Source organism: Pezoporus occidentalis, unplaced genomic scaffold (genome assembly GCF_034315485.1).
Source record: "Pezoporus occidentalis ecotype Australia unplaced genomic scaffold, CSIRO_AGI_Poc_V1 ctg45, whole genome shotgun sequence".
Lineage (NCBI taxonomy): Eukaryota > Metazoa > Chordata > Aves > Psittaciformes > Psittacidae > Pezoporus > Pezoporus occidentalis.
In genome coordinates this window covers 2457758-2482361 of record NW_026915780.1, presented here as the reverse complement: position 1 = coordinate 2482361, position 24604 = coordinate 2457758, and the positions used below count along the sequence as shown (strand labels likewise).

Sequence of the window (24604 nt, the reverse complement as noted above, 5' to 3'; positions counted from 1 at the left end):
CGCCTCCGCGCTCCCCATTGGCTCCGCCTGTGCTCACGTGACCACCTCCCGCCAATCGCGGGCCAGCGCGCGCCTTTTCGAAACCCTTTCCGTCCGTCCGCCCCCCCCTCCCGTCGTGTTTTTCTCCTTTATGTTTTTCTCCTTCCGCCACTTCAAGCCGAAAGAGTCCGGTCGCCGCGGGGCTCCTCTCCCGGCGGGCTCGGTGTGTGTGTGTCCCGGAGCCATGCCAGCTGTCAGCAAGTGACGGTGATGGCAGCGGCCTCTGCGGGGGTGGTGGTGGGTCCGCAGCCGTCTGCCCGCCGGCAGTGCCCCGTTTCGGCTCGGCGCAGGGATACAGCGGCGGGGAGGGTGCGAGGGGCCTGTGAGGAGGCCGCTGGCGCGCGCGGGAAGGCGCAGTCTGACAGGACCGGGAGGGTGGCGGGTTGGGGTGGGGGGGGGTCAGAGCCGCCTCCGCCGCCACCACATCGGGCCCTCGGCGGGACGGCTCCGCTCCGCCGCAGGTAGGAAGCGCTTGAGGCGGTGGGGGAGAGCGGCTTCGTGGCGAGGAAGGGCTGTCCCGGGGGTGTGTGTGGGGAGGTGTGGTGGTGTCAGGCCGGGCGGACGCGGCGTTGGCGCTCAGGGAGGTGTTGGCGTTGAGTTGGTTCACCTCAGTGGCTGTCCGCTTCCCGACTGCCCGCCCGTCCGTCCTACCGGGGGTTGCTGCATGGAGCTTGGGCTTGTAACAGCCCCGTGAGCTCGGCTTCTGCGGGTCGTGTCGTGTTCTTCGCTGGCTGGCGGTGGTGGAAACTGAACGGGGCGGTTTGGGTAAGGGAAGGTGAAGAGTGCCGGTTTTTGTAACGCATACGTAAAGGCTTTCCTTAAGGGTGCTGTCATATTTGTCCTGAGGTGCTTTTGTCGGGGCTTTTTTTTTTCCAGCACGTGCTTTATAGTATGAAACCGAGCATAAAAGTTCAGAAGGATCGCTCTTAACTGCATTTAGTTTCCTTGTGTTCAGCTTGCCACCTTCGAGTACATAGCGTGCTTGGTGTGTGTTTTCTTGAGGTTCGCTTGTACTTCGTGAAGGAAGACGTTCTTCTTCCATGTGAGGGTGCTGAGGCACTGGCACAGGGTGCCCTTCCAACACAAACCATTCTATGGCACACACGTATATGAAGGGATCTGGGTACCAGGCTGAGCAAATGCTGTAGGATGTGAAGGTGTTTTTTTTCGGGGTGGGGGGGGGGGGTGTAAGTTAAACACTGTTCCTTCTGCTTTCCTGCTATGTGCATGCAGAGATGCACTTGCTACCTCTGCTGTACGGACAGCCTACCAGATCACAACAAACCTTTCAGCTGGCTTCCCTTGAGGTCATGCCACAATCTTCTGCTTCAGGATACAGTTGTAGTCAGTTGGTTTCTGTTTACTTAAAAATCAGGTCTGAGAATGCCTATGTAGGTAAGAGAATGTGCAATATCTAGGTGAGTGGCTCTACAAGAAAATACTTGTGAGTTGCTTATGGGGTGAAATATACCGTGCATTGCCTTTGGGTTTTTGCGAAGGCGTTGCAAAGGTAGAAAATACCTATTGTCTGTGTAAAAGTGGTATAACTGAGTTGACGTGAACCAGTTTCTTCTGCCCTGTGTGTGGTTAGAGTGGTGCTTCATGGTAAACAGCTCCCAGTTTTCCACACAGGCAAGCACATGTTAAATGACACAGATTCTCTTCGGTTGTACATTAGAGAATGGTTCTTGAACAGAAGTAAGAAGCATAATGACACTGATTTGCTTTCCTAAATGTGTAACACGCTATTTGGATGGGTAATTTTGATGTTCCTTTATAGGTAACATTCCTTACATTTGAAGATGACGCTCTTTGGGAAAATTGTTGTCATTAAGCGGAATGGGACAGATGGAATTAGTTTTCCACTCACTGCGAGTTCTTGTTTATTTGGAAGGTGAGATTTAGTTGAGTACTTGCATACAGCAAAATAATATTAATGATTTTTCCCTGCAGATTATATCTTTTAATGCTTATTTGCAAAACCCAATGTTTGTTTATTTGAATGATGCACCAGGGGAGTGAAGGTGAGATTGGACTAAGGTTAATTGTAGACTAGAAAACTGAACTTAAATTTTCATTGCTGCTTTTTGTCCTTTACTTGCCAGAAGTATTTTAAAGTTTCTGGCCAAAGGAAATCTGGGGAAAGGATTAAAAGCAACAAACAGCTGACAAGCAAGTGATTGTATTCTTTTGTCCCGAGGCAGTGTTCAGGTAACTGATGAGCGAAGTGAGGTTCATGGCTTCTGTTTGACCATCTTCATTACAGCAGTGCTCGTCTCAATTTTTATTCTCTTTTTTTTTTTTTTTTTTTTTGGTTCTCCAAAATATCGGTAATGCAATCTATCAGCCAATATATAGATGTATTATTAAAAATCAATAAGAACTTATGCTTCATCCTCCAGTCTTGAAACTCAGTTTGGCTTTTGACATTTGAATGATAGATAGGGTTTTGAGCTTGATCCAGCTATTTTACATTAAAAGCTAAAATCAATATATCTGAATGGTATATGTGGAGACTTGGCTAGATGATCTTGCTATAAACAGGCTGTAAATAAAATGCTTTTACTTCTTTTAAACTAAGTCTGTTCAGCACTTTACTGATTGATTGATATCTTAAATAACTGTAATTATTCGGTCCAGAATCAGATTCCATAGGGAAAGTCTATGGAAAGCACTTCAGTGTCCATAATACTGCTCTTCGGCTTCAGCAGAGCTGCCCAGACAGGCAATGGTACAAACATTAATTTCTGCCTGCTGCGCCAGTGAGATGTGTCAGGTAGTTCAGTGAATGTTGCCTCTGGTGTGATCGCTGATGTGTTTGCTCCTGAAGACCTACAAGATGTCAAAAGCATTAGAGATTAGCTTTAAATAAATAAATAAGTCTGGATGCTTAGAAACAGCTTTTACTTCCTAACAGCTATTACGAAGGTAGAAGTGGTGAGACCAAAGGTGCATCCACCTAATACTCTGTGTCTGAGGGTGCTCAATAACAAGTTCCGAAGTGCAGACTTAAGAGCATGTGCTAGTATTTTCTGAAGATATTCAATAGCTCTTCTGCAGCTTGTAAGTTGGGAGAGAAGTAATCTCAAACCAGCAGGTATCTGTTGGAGACATGTCTCTTTTGGCTTGTTGTGAACAGCTTTTTTAGAACTTGGCTATTTCATGTGTTTTTTTCTGATAGGATTTTCTGGTGTTACAAAAGTGTGAGCTGTTATTTTTTACCACACTTAAAAGACTTGGAGAGTTCATTTTCCTCATGCTTCTAAATATAAGAAAGTATCATGCTGCTGTACAATTATTAGCTGAAAAGATGGGAAATCACCTAATTCTATAGTAGTCAGATTTTATTGTCTTTTGTGCGTCTTGAAACTCAAATTGTATTTTCACCCACAGGAGAACAGAGTGCGATATTCGCATCCAATTGCCTCAGGTCTCAAAAGAACATTGTAAAATTGAAGTAAATGAAAACAAGGAGGTAAGATCCACATATTCTAATGGCACATGTTTTGCATCGTTGCATCTCATCAGGCTACTGAAGTGTTTGTTCTGTTTTTAGGCAATATTGATTAATTTAAGTACAGTAAATCCCACGCAGCTGAATGGGGCTGGTTTCCAGCAGCCTGTGACTCTGAAGCATGGTGATGTGGTAACCATTATTGATCGGTCTTTCAGGTAAGTGCCAGTGACAAACTGTTTATGCCTCTGTCCCAGAATTTGTTCTTCAGGCAGGCAATGTGCAGAGCTTTGTGGCTGCAGGCTCTTCCTTCTGGATGAAGATAGAATAATAGAATGGTTTGGGTAGGAAAGGGCCTTAAGATCATCTAGTTCCAACCCCCTGCTGTGGACAGGGATGCCTCACACTAGACCAGGTTACTTCCAACCTGTCCTTGAGCACTGCCAGGGATTGGGGCAGCCACGGCATCTCTGGGCACCCTGTGCCAGTGCCTCAGCACCCTAACAGGGAAGAGCTTCCTTATATCCAACCTAAACTTCCCCTGTTTCACTTTGAACCCATCACCCCTTGTCCTATTGCTACTGTCCCTGATAAAGAGTCCCTCTCCAGCATCCCTGTAGGCACCTGCAGGTACTGGAAGCTGCTCTGAGTTCTCCACGCAGCTTCTGTTTTCCAGGCTGAACAGCCCTAATTTTCTTAGGTACAGAAGATGGCTGTAGAGAAGTGGGAAAAATTAAAATTTCCTTTTAGGATATTAAGAAACTAGATTAACTTGTGTTCATTTCCTATTTTTATAAAGATTTATACACCTTCAGAAGGCAGGATTGCTTAAAGATATGTTTTAATCAGCTTTATATTATGTTAAGCTAAAGGTAGAATTGTCTAGAGCCATTCTGATTTTGTTTCAAGGGTAGTCAGTTTTGGGGGAAAAGTTAAGGAGCGTTTTGATGCAGTTAAAGCTTCTAAAACTGACACATGTGTTGGGAGCAGCCAGCTATTGCCAGGTCATTTATCTTAACAATGGGTATTTTGTCATCAGCTACTGGATAAAAAAAAAAGAGTTGTCTTTTAAAATATCTCTTCCAGGTTTGAATATCCTCTGCAGGCAACTCCAAGAAAGAGGCGTTCCCGGTCTCCGAAAGATGAAACACTGCAGGTAATTCTGTGGGGTTGTTTGTTAACAAGTGCTTTTGTATTAGTAGTGATATTCTATTTCCTTGTTCTGTTTGCTTATTAGGAATAATTGTCCAGCCATAAACTACTTTTCTGTTTTAAACAAATAAACTTTCAGATAAATACTTATGCTTTAAAAATTAATACTTTATTAATTTCAGACTTGTAAATTTTCTGGTAATAGATATTTCATACTCTATGTTGTTACAAACATAGGTAAGCTATTAAAAATCCATCCTTAGCTTTACCAAAGAGAGAATAGGATGCAGGAAGTGCAGTGTAGGCACTGGATATCCATGAGGAAGTTTACCCTATGGCATAGAATCACAGAATAGTTAGGGTTGGAAAGGACCTTAAGATCATCCAGTTCCAACCCCCCTGCCATGGGCAGGGACGCCTCACACGAAACCATATCACCCAAGGCCTCATCCCACCTGGTCTTGAGCACTGCCAAGGATGGAGCGTTCACAACCTCCTTGGGCAACCTATTCCAGTGCCTCACCACCCTAACAGGAAAGAATTTCTTCCTTATATCCAATCTAAACTTCCCCTGTTAAAGTTTGAACCCCTTACCCCTTGTCCTATCACTACAGTCCCTAATGAAGAGTCCCTCCCCAGCATCCCTATAGGCCCCCTAATGAACCTATAGGCCCCCTAATGAAAGAATGCATAAGCATTCTTTCCTTCCAAAATAATCTGTTCTATGTGCTTGTGCACTACTATAGTGTTAGAATTTATCGATATCAAACTATCTTTTAATGACTTATTTTCATTAGTTTATTTTTTTTTTTTTCTCAGCAAAGTTTTCCCCCTTAAAGGGATACGTGTTAGTTTGTAACCACAGTGGCTATTGAAAGATGTTCGGTGTGTGTTGTAGTTCTCTTACTTGAGTTAAAAACTTCCACTAGGTCTGGTAGGAAGATGAGGTACAAATGTGCTGCTATATATTCTTCTTCTTCAGCTGCTTTTGGAGCATGTTTCATCATTTGATGATGAAACATGCTCCATTGATGATCATTTGATGAAACAAGATTTAAACTCTTGCTGTGTAGGGCCTCAAATGTTCTGAAATTTTGGAATACTCTAGGATTTCACTTGAATGCTTTTGAGCAGTAAATAATGCATAAAGGTTTATAAATGTTGTGTGTTTCAATGTGCAGTTGAAAGCTAAGCTGTAAACTGTTGCTCTGCTGTAATATTGTACAAATTTACAGGTTCTTCATGTTCAGCAGGTGGCAGAAGTGGAATTACAAACTTCAGGATCTAAAAGCCTTCATGCTTCAGGTTGGTACCTGTTTTATGGAGGCTTTGCTTTTTTCTTCCCCCTTCACTGCATTTGCTTTCAGCATAAGAGGAAAAACAAGGTTGAAAAGAGCAAAAGAAAAGTATTTTAAGACTTTTCAATCTGAACACCATATACTTTTCTTTGTCAGTGTGCTATTTGTTTATACTTAGATGCTGTGATTTACCAACACTCAAACAAGTTTACCTGCATCTTGACGAACAAATCTTAACAGTTTGCTTGAAATTGTCAAAATCCATATATTTTACTTACGGATTTGTGCAAATTGAGTTTAAGAAGATTAGCGTTAAGAAGGGAATTCTTAACTCTACACCAGCTCTGCAAATGCAATGCAGGGTCAGTTGAAACTGGTATATGAAACAGTTGCCTATTACATTTTACTCATCAGTGGCATCAAGCAAACACAACGTGGCAAATCCACTTTTGGTTAAAATTTAACTTGCAGTTCTCTGGCCTGGAATACAGGTGGATCCCTTTTGAGCTAATATTGCGTAGTTTCATGTAGTCTTACTTAACCAGAAATAATTTTGGAGTTATATAGGAAGGGTTAGTTTTGCTAATTCAAATACGTGAATAGCTGTTTCATGTAGACCCAGTAAAAATCATTTAAAACTTCTGTATGGTTCTAGACCATAGACTGGTTAAGTGCCAGGACTTTGCCTTCCCATCCTTTTTAAGTAGTGCTGAGTTTCATGGGAAGATAGAAAGTTTGTTACATGGAGGCTATTTATCTACAGACAAGTTGTATTTTCTTGTGACAAATGACTGTTCTAGTGCAGAAAGAACAGGTTATTTCAAGGTGTTCCATTGCAGTGGGTGGTTATGAGCACATCTGTATTCACAGGAGTTGGGCAACAGGTTCCGCAACACTCTGCTATGATACAAGTCTTTGCTTTGTTGTTCTATCAACTTTAGGGGAACAGCTTGTCCGCTTAGTAAAAAAAACTTACTGATGCATTTATCTACAGCTGGGTAAAAGCTTTCATAGGAAGGTCTGATTTCCTGTTCTTTCACATGTCTTTCTCCCCTCACTCCTTTTCTGCCTTCCTGGAAGTTAATTGAGAGGCTTTTCCTTGTACGTCAAAGTCCATCCTTTCACCTTTATATGTATTCTTTCCCATCACAACTAAGAAAGGTCAACATGTATCAGCAGTAGTTCAGCAGGTGTTCATGCTGACATAAAGTAGTGTTGAGAACTAGATCTTGTTCTATAGATGTATAGATCTCAGCTTCTTGTGCTTTAAAAAAGCCACATAAGAAGGAAATGGAGCTGTTTGAGCGAGTCCAGAGGAGGCCGCGAAGATGCTGCGAGGGCTAGAGCAGCTGTGGTCTGGAGCCAGGCTGAGACAGCTGGGCTGGGTCAGCCTGGAGAAGAGAAGGCTCCTTAAGGGGGAGACCTGAGAGCAGCTCCAGTGCCTAAAGGGGCTGCAGGAAACTTGGAGAGAGGGGCTTTGGACAAGGGCCTGTAGGGACAGGCCAATGGGAATGGCTTTAACCTGCCCGAGGGGAGATTGAGATGAGCATTTCAGCAGTTCTTCCCTGTGAGGGTGGTGAGGCGCTGCCACAGGGTGCCCAGAGAAGCTGTGGCTGCCCTGTCCCTGGCAGTGTTCAAGGCAAGGTGGGAAGGGGCTTGGAGCAAGCTGCTCTAGTGGAAGGTGTCCCTGCCTGTAGTGGAGGGTTGGAACTGGATGAGTTTTAAGCTCCCTTCCAACCCAAACTAGCCTGTGATTCTATATGGCGAAATGACCCCTCTTATCAGATGAACACTAAGCTTGCATATACTCCTTGCTCACAGAAAACACAAAGTGACGTGTGCTACCTCAGGCTTCCTTGGCTGCAGTTTATAGATCATAGGACACATGGCGTCACTCGCTATGTCTCATCTGAGACAGCTCTGCTTTATCTCCTGTCATTACCCTATAGAAGCATTGCCGTAGTTCAAGCAGTATAGTGCCTATTTAAATGCAGAACAAAAACCAGGCTAAATTGTGACAAACTGACCTAAGTGGGAGTTAATTCTATGCTCATAGTTGTTTTTTTCACAGCCCTGAAAGGTGGATACAAGCCATTGATTCCAAAGAAAAACAAAACCCTGAAATATCAAGTGTCTTACCTGAATAAGGGATAAATTTCAGATTACAACTTAAAGTGAACATTGAGATACTGATGTTTCTATTACAAGAGAAATTGTTACTGTTAACACAGCTTTATTTACAGTACTGTATCCTGGACCCTGTTGACTATCTTGGTAGAGGAAAGGAAGGTATTTTTATCCATATTTATGGAACTTACATTTATAGTTCTGCAATTTTTACGTAACTCTGCATCTCTGTTACTTTATGTTTTGCTTTGCTTTCTTTTCAGGTAATGCTGAGTGCAAAGGAAAAGATGCCAATGAAAATAAACAAAGTACAGAGGAAAATATTTCCAAGGCTTTACCTGTCAAATTACAAACACCCAAATCTTCACACAAAATAGATGAGTCTGCTAAAAAGGAGAATTCAGTGTCTCCCTTTAGTAAACTCTATGAAAAGCTGAAAAATGAGATTAAAGTGCAAAAACCTCTTCCTCGGGGAAATGCAACTCAAGAAGCTGCAAAAGCAGATGGGAAGAATGTTCCTCTAGAACCAAGCACTCAGATTTCAGTGTTAGGTTGTGTTTCTGATCTTGGAAACCTGTCTAAAGAACAAGAGAGTGGCAGAAGTGAAAATATTGAAGAATGTAAGGTAGAAATCAAGCAAGATGTAGTCACTTCAGAGTTTAACCAGGTTTCAGCTGTCAGAAGTGCTACCAAGAAGAGATTTATCAAAAGTCCTCGAACATCCATTTCAAAGGTGTCAAGAGATACTGGTGAAAGAAGCCACTTACAGGATAATAAGGAGCCAAGTACAGCAGGGAAGTCTGGGAGTACTAGAGTTACAGCTAAACCCACTCAGGAGAAGGATGGAAGTGCAGTGTTTTCACTGAAGCAGTGCTCTATAGAATGCTTGGATTATGCAGGTGAAATGAAAACGCAGAGCTCTGGAACAGCCTCGGATAAAACAGCACAACCAGGTAACACCACAAATGTTTCTGAAGTTGATCAGCATGTTCTGTCTACACCGACATCCAGAAGGAAGAGTCCTCGGTCTATTTTTGTATCACCTACCAGGGAGAGTATTGGAATGAATTCTGTAATCACTGATACTCCAACACCTCGACGGCGTGTGTCCCTGAAACGTAGGTCTCTGTCAGGAGTTGCAGCTGAAACTCAAAGAGAAGATTCACTATCCATAAGTGACAGCCTCAAACAACTGCCTTTGGCAGAAAATAAGTGTTTGAAACAAAGACGAAGCAGTAAGCAGCATACACCAGGAAAACCTGCTGAAGTGCTGAAAGAGATCTGTGACCAGGCAAACATTGTGAACTCAAAAGAAGAACATTTGGAACCTCCTGCCTGTTCTAATTCCAGGAGTCCCAGAAGAAATAACAGGGAGAGTCAAGAATTACCAAATAAAAGTGTCCATTTGGACATACTGGCTTCAGAAGAGCTCACATCAGAGCTGGCATCTCCTGCTAGTCACAAAGGTGGCTCTGGCAGAAAAAGGGGTGGGCCAAGAAGCTCTGGACTGCTCACTGGGAAACCATTAGAGACAAGTGCTCCCCTAGAGCAGCACAATGAACCTACAGACAGAAGAGACAGTGGAATGAAAGAAGAGCAGACCACCAAGGAGGATCATCAGGAGCAAGGTTTGGAAGATGCTGGAGTAACAAGACCTCGTAGATTGTCATCAAAGAGGAGGTCTTCTGGAGGCACTGCTCTACTGAAAGACGCTGAAGCTGTCTCAGAAATGAGTATTTCTGACCTGTTGGCTGGAGAAGAATCAGGTAAACCTGTTTAATCCCTCCCTGGTTGGGTTTGTAACTGAGAAATTCTCTTCCTAGCATTTATATGAGCATTTTCCTACTAATGTAAAATGTAGACCCCCCCCCCCCTTGCTGACATACTGCTTCTGAAATATTTATCATGTAGTTACAGTTGATCATCAAAATACACAATAATGTCTATAAAGAGTTTGCTCCACTGAATCTGTTTCTCGTTAAGATAAATTACCATCTGGTTTACTTCAACTTAAAAATGCACAAGGAAGTGCTGTTTTTTTTTTATGTGGGTTAAAATGTTCATTTGGAGTCTTCCCCATGAGGGTGCTGAGGCGCTGGCACAGGGTGCCCAGAGGTGCTGTGGCTGCCCCATGCCTGGCAGTGTTCAAGGACAGGTTGGAAGGGGTGGAAGTAACCTGGTCTAGTGTGAGGCATCCCTGCCCATAGCAGGGGGTTGGAACTAGATGATCTTAAGGGCCTTTCCAACCCAAACCAGGCTGTGATTCTTAAATATGTTTTCACTTGTTCTTTTTAGGCAAGACAACAAAGATGTCTCCAAAGAGGAAAAGTGGTGAAGTGTTGCTTCAGCCTTTAGGAAAAAGGAAGAGAGTGTCTTTTGGTGGTCACCTGAGCCCAGAGCTTTTTGATAAAAGCTTGCCTCCCAACTCACCTCTTAAAAGAGGTGCCATTCCTGCCCGGCTGAGCCTGCCCTTTGGAAACTCGCCACGTGCTGTCCTCAAAAAGGCTCAGGGATTGAAGCACTCTGCAGTCCAGGTAAAGCGTAAGACTAATCAAGTTGCTGAGACAGTGCAAGCAGAGTATACGTTCTAAGACTTCTAAAAATTAACTAACAAGTAGTAGTGAAATTTTTTAGATGCATGTTGGGATATGGAAAGTTTAATTGCAAGTTAAAAAGGTATTTGAAACCAGCAAACTTCAGTCAGCATTATTTTAACTTCTCTACTGTAGGAAAGGGCTCAGTTTGCCTTTTATATCTACCTGTCTTTACCCAGGAGGTGTGTATGTATTCAGCTCGCATGCTATCAGTCATTCTCATGCTCTAGCGATAGGACAAGGGGTGATGGGTTTAAGCTTAAATGGGAGAAGTTCAGGATAGATCTTAGACAAAAGTTCTTCCCTGTGAGGGTGCTGAGGCGCTGGCACAGGGTGCCCAGAGAAGCTGTGGCTGCCCCATCCCTGGCAGTGTTCAAGGCCAGGTTGGACACAGGGGCTTGGAGCAAGCTGCTCTAGTGGAAGGTGTCCCTGCCCGTGGCAGGGGGTTGGAACTCTTCCAACCCAAATCAGTCTATGATTCTGTGCATATGCAGGAGTACTTTTTTGTGTGTCTGTGCTTAGCAGCAGTGTCTGAGTGTCTGCAGGCTCCAGTTACCACAAATAGGAACAAGCAGGACAGGTGTTTGTTGTCCAAGTCTGCAAGCTCCTGCCATGTGGTTTGGTGAAAAGCTGGAAAGCATTTACTGTGTTTTAAGCTAGTTACAATGTGTGAGTTGTATGTGAGGTAAACAGGACTGTTGAGTAAAGTAGAACAATAAACTCAGTTAATTTATTCAATTGAATTTGCATATATCTTGTCACACTTAAAAGGTATTTAAGGCTTTATGAAATGATATTTTATACTATTGTACTTACCTGTCAGAGACGTAGATGAGTGCTTGCGGTCCAGCTACATGCAGTAACATTTGATCTGTATGTATTTATTTTTTCCCGACCAGGAACTTCCTGAACATTTGCAGAAAGAAAAATTGTCACCAAAAAATCTGCCAGCTCAGAAGTCCCCAAGTGCCTTGTCCCCTTCCTCTGGGAGGGCAACACCTAAACTGCCTCCAGGCTCTCCAGCACCTTACAAAAAGGGCCGTTTCTCTGTTTCTCACGTCATGGCACCACTACCAATTGTAGAAGAGAGAGATGCTGTTCGAGAAGACATGAATACAGAGGAGAAAGATGGTGCCTTAGTGAAAACACCTAAATCTTCTCTCGTTAACCAAAATGATAAACCCTTTTTGATGGCTACACCTGACAAACTAACCAGAAGTGCCCAACTTGCTCTGAAGGTTGCTTCCATGAAGAGTAGAAGTGGGGCTGTAGCAGTTTTCAATGCAAAAAGAAGAAGTGGTGCCTCCAATGCCAATCTATTAGGTTTGTTTCAGCAGTTAATCCTTAATATTCATTTTAATGTTTTAAGTTGCAGGAAGAAAACAGAAGTTGGCCTAATTTGTTATGCAGAGGTCACCAAATGCTTGGCATAGCTGCTGAGGACTGTTGGACATGTTGGAAACTGAATTGCAAAGTGTTACATTTTTTCATATTATTAAATTACTAAAACAAATATCAAAGCACAAATCTTAATGTTCAGAAGTTGAAAAATGAAAGAATTAAGGTTACTTGCAATAGTGATCCTTCAAGTTCAAGTAGTGTTGAACTAAATCAATTTGTATCAAAGGAGTGGTAAATGCCCCATCCCTGGCAGTGTTCAAGGCCAGGCTGGATGAGGCTTGGAGCAGCTCGCTCTAGTGGAAGGTGTCCCTGCCTGTGGCAGGGAGTTGCAACTTGATGATCTTAAGATCCTTTCCAACCCAGTCTGTGATTCTATGATTCTATAATTACATCCATTTTCATTTGAAAACATGCATTTCATAGCAGTCTAGCTTCAGTTTGTTTTGTTGGTGCCTTTTTTTTATACACAGTTCAGACCTTTGTCCGTGGATGGGACTAAACTGTTTGCAGTGGTATATAACAGATATAATTAGTGAATAGGATGATAACTGGGTGTTAACCTGAAAATTTGAAGTTAAAGCATTTGAATTTGAATGTCACTGGTTTTAAGTAGTTTTTATAACACTGGAAACATTATGATAGGGGAGCTGTGGCTCTTGAAACTTTGTCTTTGAAGAAGACATCTTATGGAGAGTACTTCAGAAATATTGGTGATATCATTTTCCCCCACCTCTCTGTAATGTGTAGAGTAGGCTTTCATCTACAGTTTCTTTTGCAATATGAATAGACCACCAGAGTTCTTAAAAATTGTGGATGTCTACTTAGTATCCAAAATAAAATTGTGTTTCCAATGCTTTTTCAGGTAATTTCTTGCAGGCTTGGTATGTGTCTGTATCCCGAACACCCTGTCAATGACACCTTATGAAAGTGCTTCTTATTTTCAGACTTTTCCCAGCTTGCACAGCAGTTCTGACAAGAGAATAATAAACATGAGGAACAGCATTCCCCTTTCTACCTTTACTTAAAAAAATAACAGTTTCTTTTATAAGATCCCTGTCTTCTCATAACCTGTTTCTGAAGCAAACAAGGCAGATGTGCCACGAACTTACAGCCTCATTTATTACACAGCTCTAACTAATTCCCCAACTCCTCTGCTGTGGACAGAATGATGCTGTGATAAATGTAACCTTGCTTTGGGAATTTCTGATGTATGTTACAAGGAAAAGGTGATATAAAAAAGACTATGGAAAGCCTGTGTAGGTATAAATGCTGTAAGCAGTATAAATAAATAGTCTCCTGACTACGATGTTCTTTGGGAAGGTGGTGAAAGAAAAGCTGGATATGTTTCACTTAGAAGCCATTTCCCTGATGTTAAATCTCATGTCCCACCAGGGACAAGTGAAGATATAATAATAAAAGAGACTTAAAGGCTCATGGCAAGTTTTTATTGGGAAAAATTATTTCCTTACAAAAACAGTGAGGATGGAATTGGGTCAGCATTTGGTTTTAGGATCTAACATCTTTTTGACACTGCATGAAGCTTGTTTTGTTGAGGAAAGCCACACTGGGTACTTGGACATTTGTTAAACCTCAGCTGAAATTGGAGCTTTTTCACACAGCACATTTAAGTATAGCTATTGTCAGGTGATACCACCACTTTCCTGTGCCCAACAGCAGCAAATCCATTGGAATGATAAATAATTGTGAACTTCCATTTATGCAGGTGAGAATTAAAGTGCTTATTTCTCTTTCCCTTTCTAGTGGCAAAATCTTGGGCAGAAGTGGTAAAATCAGGTGTTGCAAGACCACAGGCAAAGGCTGTTAAAAAGAGCATCCGAAAACGAAAACTCCTAAAGAAGACAACCCGGTCACCCAAGGTATCCTTTTAAAATTCTCTTTGTTTTTGCATAACCACAAAGCAACTTGTAGGTATTTTGCTACAGAAACTAGAAGCTTCTGAGCCTTTAATATGATGTGAAATGGGTGTTGATAGCTTTTTCACTGTAAGAAATGTAGGTTTTATTTAAAAGGGATCTTCCTTTTACTCACCTTTGTTTTTCTCCTTTCTCTTTCCCCTCTGCAGACTCCAGAAAGTAAAATAAGAGGTCATTTTAGCACAGGACATGCAGAGTCACCTGCTACAATAGTTGTAGGTAGAGCTTATTCCACCACAGTCAGAACAAGTGGACGTGTCCCTAAAGTGATGAAAAATCCTATCTTGAAGCTAAACATGAATATGGACGAAAGCTTCACAGGTAACTTCTTAAAGCTTGTTGCTCACTCTGCCAACTGTGTCCTTCTCTTGTCAAAGCAAATGCTTATTTCTCCAAATCTCATTTGTAGGAGTGGCTGAAATGTTTCAAACTCCAGAAAATCTGGGCGGAAAAACGTTACCTTTGGCTGCTGTTCAGAAGATGGATTTCACACCAACATGTACTTCAGGGGATCTTTCTGAGCTGCACACTCCTGAAGAAACTGGTATGTTTGTTATTTGAAAAGCAAGGGACTGTTTAGATATATTATGGGGTAGGAGTCACAGCCTAGGTAGAGTTGATATATTGGGATGAAGCATCTTTCAACCCATAAAAGGAACTGTTGACTTTTATTATGTATTAAAAGACATTTTTGCAGATCCAGTTAATTTTTTTAGTAGGTATTCTTTTCCCATTCATTCCAATTGAAACTTCAAACGGTGGAAGTATTGCCTCAGGTAAATCTTGGGCTGAAGCATGGCATGTTCTTGGCCAGTTGTCTACATCTAAATCCAGTGACGAAGTTTCACAACAAGGAGAGGTTATTGTTCAGTATTGGAGAAAATGGTCGAGGGACCTTGACACGCTTGTGAGGTGGGCTGATGCCAACCTGATGAAGCTTAACCATGATAAGTGCAAGGTCCTACACCTGGGTCGAAGCAATGCCAGGCACAGCTACAGGCTGGGCAGAGAAGAGATTCAGAGCAGCCCTGCGGAGAAAGACTTGGGGGTGCTGGTCGATGAGAAAATGAACATGAGCCAGCTTCAGTGTGTGCTTGCAGCCCAGAAAGCAGCCGTATCCTGGGCTGCATCAAAAGGAGCGTGACCAGCAGGTCGAAGGAGGTGATCCTGCCCCTCTACTCTGCTCTTGTGAGACCTCACCTGGAGCATTGTGTGCAGTTCTGGTGTCCTCAACATAAAAAGAATCTGGAACTGTTGGAACAAGTCCAGAGAAGGGCCATGAGGATGATCAGGGACTGGAGCACCTCTTGTATGAAGATATGCTGAGAAAGTTGGGGCCGTTCAACCTGGAGAAGAGAAGGCTGCGTGGAGACCTCAGAGCAGCCTTCCAGTATCTGAAGGGGGCCTATAGGGACGCTAGGGAGGGACCCTTCATTTTAGGTACTGTAGTGACAGGACAAGGGTAACGGTTAAAACTGAAGCAGGGGAAGTTTAGATTGGATCTAAGGAGGAAATTCTTTCCTGTTAGGGTGCGGAGACACTGGAATGGGTTGCCCAGGGAGGTTGTGAATGCTCCATCCCTGGCAGTGTTGAAGACCAGATTGGACAAAGCTTTGAGTGAGATGGTTTAATGTGAGGTTTCCCTGCCCATGGCAGGGGGGCTGGAACTGGATGATCTTAAGGTCCTGTCCAACCCTAAGCATTCTATGATTCTATGATACTAAAGTGTCATGTTGGAAAGAGTTGTATCAAGAAGCTACTTTGTAGTGCATCTTTTGCTAATAACCTTCCATCGAATCATAGAATAGTTAGGGTTGGACAGGACCTTAAGATCATCCAGTTCCACCCCCCCTGCCATGGGCAGGGACACCTCACACTAAACCATGGCACCCAAGGCTCTGTCCAACCTGGCCTTGAACACCGCCAGAGATGGAGCATTCACAGCTCCCTTGGGCACCCCGTTCCAGTGCCTCATCACTGGAAGTAAAGAACTTCTTCCTTATATCCAATCTAAACTTCCTCTGTTTCAGTTTTAACTCGTTACCTGTTGTCCTATCACTACAGTCCCTAATGAAGAGTCCCTCCCCAGCATCCCCATAGTCCCCCTTCAGATACTGGAAGGCTGCTCTGAGGTCTCCACGCAGCCTTCTCTTCTCCAGGCTGAACAGCCCCAGCTTTCTCAGTTGCTTCAAAACACAAAGGGAATTGCAATGAAAAACTTGTACCACAGGAAGTTTTAGGGACAACAGAGAACTAATTTTTATATCAGATTAAATAAGAAAAAGTATCCCAGTTTTGATAGTCACTTTTAAATGTGTGCTAGTTGCAAATCAGTTGTTGATGATCATTTTTGATTTGTAGAAGGCTCTGGCTGATTGAATTCAGTTATACGGTATTACATTGCTTGGGTTTTCTGCTTAATTCTCCTTCCAAATTACATACATCTACTTATTTCAGGAGAGATGATGGTGTCACCATTGAATAGTTCAGATGCTTCAGAACACAAACAAGATAGTCCAGGCATCTGTCACCTTTTGAGAGAGGAATCACCTTTGAAGTCTGTATTTGATGCAATAGCCACAAAAACTCCTGAAAAAAGAAATGCTATGCTGGAAGAAAATACTGGTGGGAATAGTTTGTCAGTGAGTCCAGAAAAACAAACATCTCGAGGGAAATCAGGAAGTAGAAGGAGGACTCCAAAGCAGAAGTTGGAGCCAGTTGAGGTCGTGTCAGGCGTCAAGCAGCTGTTAAGGACCCCAGAGCAAAGGTCAGAACCAGTTGAAGCCTTATTGGGCATCAAGCAGCTCATGAAGACCCCAAAGCAGAAGCTGGAGCCTGTAGAGGCTTTGACAGGCATCAAGCAGCTCATGAGAACCCCAAAGCATAAGTTGGAGCCTGTAGAGGCCTTGTCGGGAATCAAGCAGCTCCTGAAGACACCGAAGCAGAAGTCAGAGCCTGTAGAAGCTTTATCTGGCATCAGGCAGCTCATGAAGACCCCAAAGCAAAAGTCGGAGCCTGTAGAAGCTTTATCAGGCATCAGGCAGCTCATGAAGACCCCAAAGCAAGAGTCAGAGCTTGTAGAACCTTTATCAGACATCAAGCAGCACCTGAGGACACCAGAGCAAAAGTCAGAGCCAGCTGAAGTCCTGTCAGGCATCAAGCAGCTCATGAGAACTCCAAAGCGTAAGTTGCAGGCTGTGGAGGCTTTATCAGGCATCAGGCAGCTCATGAAGACCCCAAAACAGAAGGTGGAGCCTGTAGAGGCTTTGTCAGGCATCAAGCAGCTCATGAAGACCCCGAAACAGAAGGTGGAGCCTGTAGAGGCTTTGTCAGGCATCAAGCAGCTCATGAAGACTCCGAAACAGAAGGTGGAGCCTGTAGAGGCTTTGTCAGGCATCAAGCAGCTCATGAAGACTCCAAAACAGAAGGTGGAGCCTGTAGAGGCTTTGTCAGCCATCAGGCAGCTCATGAGGACACCAAAGCAGCAGTCAGAGCCAGTTGAGGTCCTATCAGGCATCAAGCAGCTCCTGAGGACCCCGCAGCAGAAGCCAGAGCCAGTTGAGGTCTTGTCCGACATAAAGTTGCTCGTGAAGACCCCACAGCAAGAGTTGGAACCTGTTACAGATGAAAGTGCCTTTAAAAGATTGCTGAAGGCTCCAGCACAAAACAGGCAAGCAGTTACTTTAACCAAGAGAACTCCAAAGGTGAAATACCAGCCAGTAGAAGACATGATTGGGGTCAGCCGCATTTTCAAGACACCGAAGGACAAAGCTGAACCCACGGAAGATGTGTTTGATATTAGTAGATTAGTGAAGACTCCAAAAGAGAAGTATCAACCAGTTGATGATTTTGTGGGTCTGCAAAGGCTTATGGCAGAGCCCAGGCAAAAATGCTCCGACTCTGAAGTGGACTATGCTGGAGTTATGGAGATGTTTGATGCACCAGAGGAAACTGAGGTAACATACTTTCTTTAGCTTTTGGAAAGAATGCTTTTAGACTTTGAAACATGTGGTTGAAATGCATTCTTAGGCCTCCTAGCATCGTATCTTGTGTATGTTACAGCACTTCAAGTATGTTATGCCCATAATCCCTGGAGGATAAACGATTTTCTAGAAAAGCATTCCATGTTGACTTGAGAACTGTAAAGATGGCAGTCTTAGTTCCTTGGCAGCTTTGTCCAGGTGGATGCCCTCTGCTAGAAAACACAGCTTATTGCAAGTTTGAATCTGAACACTTTATTTTTCCTGGTCATTTGTTCCTATTGTGCTTAAAGCACCTTTTAAATTGCTTTAAAATTATCATCAAGTTCTTTCTCAACCATCCTTTTCCATAAGCAAGGGGTATGGTTGGTTGGTTGGTTTGCTTCATACCCTATAGATTAAATTTTAAGCAATCTTTTTCCATTCCCATCCAAAGATTTTGACAAAGCATTTTACCACATGGCCAATAGGTTGCTCTCTACGTCCCTAAGTCTTTCATTCATTGCTTCTGGAACGCATGCCTATTTTATAGACATATATATATATATTTCTGTGTTAATATGTATTTTCTTTGAAGGAGCCCTGTGTATTTAGTTACTGAGGTTGCTCTGGGTCACCATTCTGACCTTAGAATTCACAGCTTCATCACTGGTCATTTGTGAATTTTTAGTATTCATTTTTACATTCATTCCAAGATCATAGAACCGTGTAATAGTTTGAGTTGGAAGGGACCTTAAAGTTCATCCAGTCCCAACCCCTGCCACGGGCAGGGACACCTTCCACTAGAGCAGCTTGCTCCAAGCCCCTGTGTCCAACCTGGCCTTGAACACTGCCAGGGATGGGGCAGCCACAGCTTCACTGGGCACCCTGTGCCAGCACCTCAGCACCCTCACAGGGAAGATCCATAGGTAAAATGCTTCATATCACTGGACTTTGTGCTCATAAACGGAGAACCAGTGCAAACCACTCAAAATTATTTGGCCTCAGTACCCCAAATTCCTTTTGAGCATTCATTTAGACACTCGTCAGGCATTTTATGAATGACTTTTTTAGCTCTGTGAAGTGTTTGTTACCTTTCACTTTAAAAACTGCTACACTGGCTTAGATGGCCAGTATTAAGTTTCATAGATTTATTTGCAAATATATTTATATAGATACAGTTATAAAACTGATTTCATTTTTAAAGAAAAGTACTTGGTAAGAGTTCAGATATTTCTATACACTGACTTTGTATTGGTTGGCTCTAGTATTTCTTGTTTTCTCAGACATGCATTTGTTGATTAATGTTTATTTCCTTAGGTCAAATCAGTAAAAGCTATGGATTCCAAGCAAGAAGATGCTGCACCTTTTTGTACTGATTCCACTTGTAAACGTGGTAAGTGCAAATATGTTAACTAGAGAAATAATGGATATAGAAGTTAATATATGTTGTTATGAAGTTTTAACGTATGTTTTAGAAACTCCAGAATACATAGCGTGAAGGGTCCATAGCTCATGGAATTTGTACGGTCATCCCTAATGAACACCAAGTGCTGGCAGAAGTAACAGCGTAGTAGTCTGTTGATGTGTTAATGTTGGCTTCTCTTTACATACCAGTAAAAAACCTGATGTGAAGGTCTCTGCCTAAAGTTATCTTTCTTTTAAAAGACTTTCAAGAGCACAGCTTAAACCTAGGAATGCTGCCTATCAAATGAACCAAGTTGGTCAGGAGCCTGGTGTTTACCTTAGGAATTGGTTAAAATCTGTTTTTATTTTTGAATGAAGAATAATAAGTGTAATTTGTTTAAGCAAGATGACTTAGGGAAGTGTTCTTAGGAATATCAAAACTCACAGATCTTTGATCAGGTGTAGTAATGTTTAATGTTTGTTTGTGCTTTTTTTTCCATGTAAAACTTTGAATGGGGAACAAAACCTGGTTTAGAAGACATAGGAAATATTTCAGAAGGTGAAGATTCCCAGCAGAAGGAATCGGCTAGTGCGGGCCCGTCTACCCAGAGAAGAGGGGGCAGACGAAGGAAGAGAGTACCTCCTGCTTCAGCAAAGCACTGCAGAAGGGAATTGAATTTAAAAGAATTGCAGAGTGTGGAAAAAAAGAGCACCCAAGAGGAGATGGAAGCTAAAAATGAAGGAAGAGGAAGGGGAACCAACCATCATATACAAGCAGAAACTGTTTCAGAGCCTCCTGTGCAGGAAAAAGTTGACGTTTCATCTGTGGAACCACATGGAGCTACTCAAAGACCCAGAAGAGGTAAAAGGAAAGACCAAAAGGAGTTAAAACATCCAGGTGAGAATCCCGAGACTTGTGACAAAGATTCTCCTGTGCTGCAAGAGGAAAAACAGGCTTTGCAGAAATGTGGCATCAGTGACATAGTGGAAACTGAAGATGGTCCAATCATAAAGACAGGAAGTGCATTGAGTAGCACTGATAATGAACAGTGTCAACTGCAAACAGGTTTAGAAGAAACTGAAAACAAATCTAATGAAGGTGGTGTAGAAGACAGTGAAGAAATACTTCTGTCACCTAGGAGCAGAGTTAGAGGAGTAAGAAAAGTAGCAAGCCCAGAACCATTGATTCTGCCTAAAAGAGGAAGAAGAGGTAGAAACGACCAAGTTCAGCAAGCTGCTTCAGTGGCTCTTCACAGGACAACAAGGAAACTTCGTAAAGACCCATCAGAAAAGATGCTACAAAGAGAAGAAGAGACTTTTGTCAAAGATACTGAGGCTGCCACAGCAGAAGAACCTGAAAATGGAACTAAACTTGAAATAAAGATACCAGAGAAAAGAGTGAAGTTTTTAAGAAGTGCTGGAAAGTACTCAACTGAAGTAAAAGCAGACATTGGTAGGATGGCACTTGAAAATATACAAACTGTTCAGAAAACTGAGGAAACTTCAGCTGAAGCTGGTATTGAACCCATCAAAAATGTGATAAAAGCATCTCAGGGAGATGAAACAGAAAATGCTCAGGAAAATACAACAGAGGCATCTCAAAAATTCAAGGTAGAGCTGCCTTCTGGAGAGACAAACAGAAAGTCAGTCCCTGCAAACAGAAATGCAGTGAAGGAAACAAGAACTAGAAACAGGAGAGGCAAAAAAGACTCCTTGGAGAAAAAGTCTGATGAATTTGCCAAAGATGTAAAGAACCTAGAACTAATTGCTCCCCAAATCAAGTCAGAAGTGGATGAATCTCGTCTCCAAGATTCTGTGGGCTCTGTTTGTGTCAAGAATACCTACCAAGTCATGAAGGACCAGAACACCCCAACTGCCACACCAGAACCTGCTGCAGACAGTGATGGTCTTGCTCAGAGCCGTCCAAAGCGGACAAGAAATGACCAAGGAATAAAAACCACAAAGCAAACTGAAACCCTGCAAGAGAATGAAGCCCACAGTCATGGACTGATATGTCCAAGAGGTAGAGGTAGAAAAGTTAAATTTGAACTTGAAGAAGCCAGTTCCAAAGCAGTTGAAGGAAGCAGGAGTTTACCTGAGGATGGCAAAGGAATGACTGACAAAAAGAGTCTACAAGAGACTTCAGAAAATCCTTCTTCACAAGTAAGGAGGAGCAGAAGAAAACAAGCTGATACTATTCCACAAATAGCTTTTTCTACCCTTATGGAAAAACAAACATTAACTGCAGAGCATAGTAAAGATGAGGCTTCTACAAAGGAGCAAGATTCAGCTTTGGAAGCTGCTCCCTCTTCAACAGAAGACATTCCACTGAGACGAGGGAGAAGACGAGAGGTTCCTGCAGCATCACAAACATCTCGATCTCTTTCTACCAGAAGAAGATGTGGGTTGCTGGAAGGTGATGATAAAAAAATGACTGTAAGAGAAGATCAAAATCCAGCTTTGGGAAATGAAACTTTGCAGGCAAAAGCAAATGTATCAGTAAGAGACGAAAGGGAAAAGATTGATCTGGCAGCAGAGGCAAAAAGTTCATCTCCTCTCCAGAGAAAGTGTGGCTTGTCAGAAACTGATGGTAAAGGGGAGGGCACCTGTGAAGAACAAAATGTGCCTTTGGAGACAGTGTCCTGTGCAAAAGAGAAGCCATTGGGAAGGGGCAGAAGGAAACAAACTGCTCTGGCATCACACACAGCTACTTACATTCCTCTTAGAGGAAAACATGGTTTGCCAGCAGACAATGGTAGCGAAGAAGCCCCTAAAGAAGAGCAAAATGTTCCATTAGAAACTTCTGATTCTTCTGTAAAACAAAATCAACTGAGAAAAAGCAGAAGGAAACAAACTGCCCTCTTGTTAGAAGCCACAAGTTCTGCTTCTCTTGAGGGAAAACAGGGCTTAGCAAAAGAAAGTGGTAGAAAGACTAATCTGAGAGGAGCAAAAAAACTGCTGTTGGAGAATTCTATTTCCCAAGAAAAAATCAATCCTTCAAAAGGGAACTCGAGGGAAACAATCACCACAGAGGCTGTTAGTTCCACCTCACTTCAGGCTTTGCCAGAAGAGGGTAAGAGTGAAACTCCTGAAGAACAACAGAGTGTACTTTTGGAAGTAGCTCCATCTGCAAAAGAAAATCCATCAAGAGTGGGCAGAAAGAGAACAACTTCTTCCACATCTAAAGAAACTAGTTCCGCTTCTCTCGGGGAAAAACCTGTCTTGCCCAAAGTCAGAGGCCAAAAGAGGATTCTTAAAGAAGATAAAGGTGCATCTCTAGAAAATAACTCATCTCAGGAAACCACAAGGCAATTGAGGAATAAAAGTAAAAGGGTAGAATTCAAATTGGAGGCAGCTACTTCTACTTCTCACTGCAAAAACGGTGACTTGCCAGAAAATGGCAAAGCTTCAGAAACTCAAGAGATGTGTTTGACATCCGCTGGTTCTGAGGGAAATCATCAGTCTGGAAAAGGAGAAGAGATTACCCCTGCACCACAGGCAGCTCCCCCTTCTCGCAACAGGAAACGTCAGTTGCCAGCAGATGATTTGCCAGCCAAAAAACTAAAGTTAGGTGAGACAAAAATTTCCTCTCCATTTTCTAAGTGTAGCTCAGTTATCTATAGGTGCAACAATAACATGTGACAGTTTTAATGTTGCTGGGGGCTGCCATGTTCTAGTGGAGATAGAGAGTAGGTCTTCAATATAGGAGGAAGACTTCGGTGAATGGGATCTATGTTCTCATAGAATCATAGAATGATTTGGGTTGGAAAGGGCCTTGAGCACCTACACAGGTGCTTACCCTTTACAATTAAAAACTTGACTTTCCAGCTCTGTCTGGACCATAAAAAACCTATTAGATATTTATTTTTGCAGGATTTTCCTTTGGTGTTGGGTATGTTTTAGTTTTACATATCAGTAGAAGGAATTTTAGCTAAAATGGCAGCTAATTGGTTTTGGTGCTCTCATTAATGTTAACCTACTTTCCGAAATAGCTGTAAGTCCTAAGGGATCTATCTTAAAGGATATCTTAAAGGATGTGCACAAGTATGGGATTTGTAGCTGGCTTGGTGAATTCATACATGTAATCTTTGGGATGTGGTCACTGGGGACATTGCCATTAAAAACAATGTAGCTGAGGGTTGAATTTTGTAAAAAATATTTGATTTATGGTACAAAAAACTTTGTTTTTGTGTGCAAATAGGGAATGATGGAAATCCAGCACCACAAAAAGGAAAAAGAAACAAAGATAAAGAAGAACCTGAAGGGAATTTAAGGGCTACTCAAAGTGCTGGAGGGATGGACAGGAAGACAAGATCAAGCACAAGAACAAATGCAAAAGCAAGAAAATAGTCTCAACAACAGTCACAGCACCAGTTCTTAAATCAATTCAGTAACTGAAATGTCAGGTTTTTAATGTGAATTGATTTGCACTTGGATTTTAAGCTCAGATTTTGTAAAGCAATCATTGAATTATGATGTTATGAAAAGATTTTCCTTACTGTATTTACAGGTAGGGTGTAGATTCTGGTTTTAATAGATTCAGGTGTAGTGGTTTCTGACCCATGGGATGCTTGTGCAAAACTGCAAACCTTAAATCTTTGTATACCAGTATTTATCCCCTTTTCTGTTGATCAGCAGCCAGGAAGCCATATTACTTTACTGCTAGTTTAATTGTAAGCTATTTTCTGCTTAGATTTTAATGTGCTTAAGTCTGATTTTTTCATGACAGTTCTGTAAATATTCCTGAAAAGAAGCTCTTTATGTATCAGCAGAATTCTGATGCTGAATTCTTAATAAGTTTAAAAAAAAACTTCATTGTATTGAAAAATGCAGATTTGTGGAAGTCATTAAATTTGTAAACAATTTGGGACTGGTGTGTTTTGTATTCTTGACAACAGTGAAGGTTGTGTCATTACTGTCCTTGTACAAGACAACCATGTATATGAGGCCCTCAGTGATAGGGTTTATTGGTGGTCTTTGCAGTGATGGTCATAAAGGTCTTTTCCAACTTGGTTGGTTCTGTGATTCTATTTCAAAGATTCATTCTCTCCAGCTCCATGGCATGGTTTTGAAGGTGGGTCTTCAGCACAGGCTCTTCTGTACACACAGCTGGATGCTGCAGCACTTCCATGTGTGAGCAAGCGCTGAGCTGAGGAGACACAGGACTGGTGAGTGTATGGGGTGGTGATGGGGGTCCTTTTTCTGAAGTTGCAATATTATTGTGAGTAACCAGTGTAAT

General features: G+C 42.3%; 1 protein-coding gene across 4 annotated transcripts; it reads left to right on the top strand.

The window, feature by feature from the left end:
• The first annotated feature begins 477 nt into the window (after window positions 1–477).
• Window positions 478–24232, top strand: MKI67 (marker of proliferation Ki-67). Of its 4 annotated transcripts, XM_062635191.1 has the most exons (17): window positions 478–500; window positions 1820–1933; window positions 3433–3514; window positions 3596–3711; window positions 4580–4649; window positions 5881–5950; window positions 8334–9836; window positions 10366–10604; window positions 11564–11987; window positions 13827–13942; window positions 14149–14320; window positions 14409–14543; window positions 16457–17502; window positions 17563–17955; window positions 19279–19354; window positions 19901–22936; window positions 23567–24232. In XM_062635191.1, the coding sequence occupies exons 2-17, from the start codon at window positions 1842–1844 to the stop codon at window positions 23713–23715; spliced, it is 7719 nt and encodes a 2572-aa protein (XP_062491175.1). In that variant the 5' UTR covers window positions 478–500; window positions 1820–1841; the 3' UTR covers window positions 23716–24232. The 4 variants fall into 4 exon arrangements, with proteins under 4 accessions (XP_062491175.1, XP_062491174.1, XP_062491173.1 ...); XM_062635190.1 differs by having other exon boundaries at window positions 5899–5950; window positions 16457–17955; XM_062635189.1 differs by having other exon boundaries at window positions 5896–5950; window positions 16457–17955.
• Window positions 24233–24604: the final 372 nt, after the last annotated feature.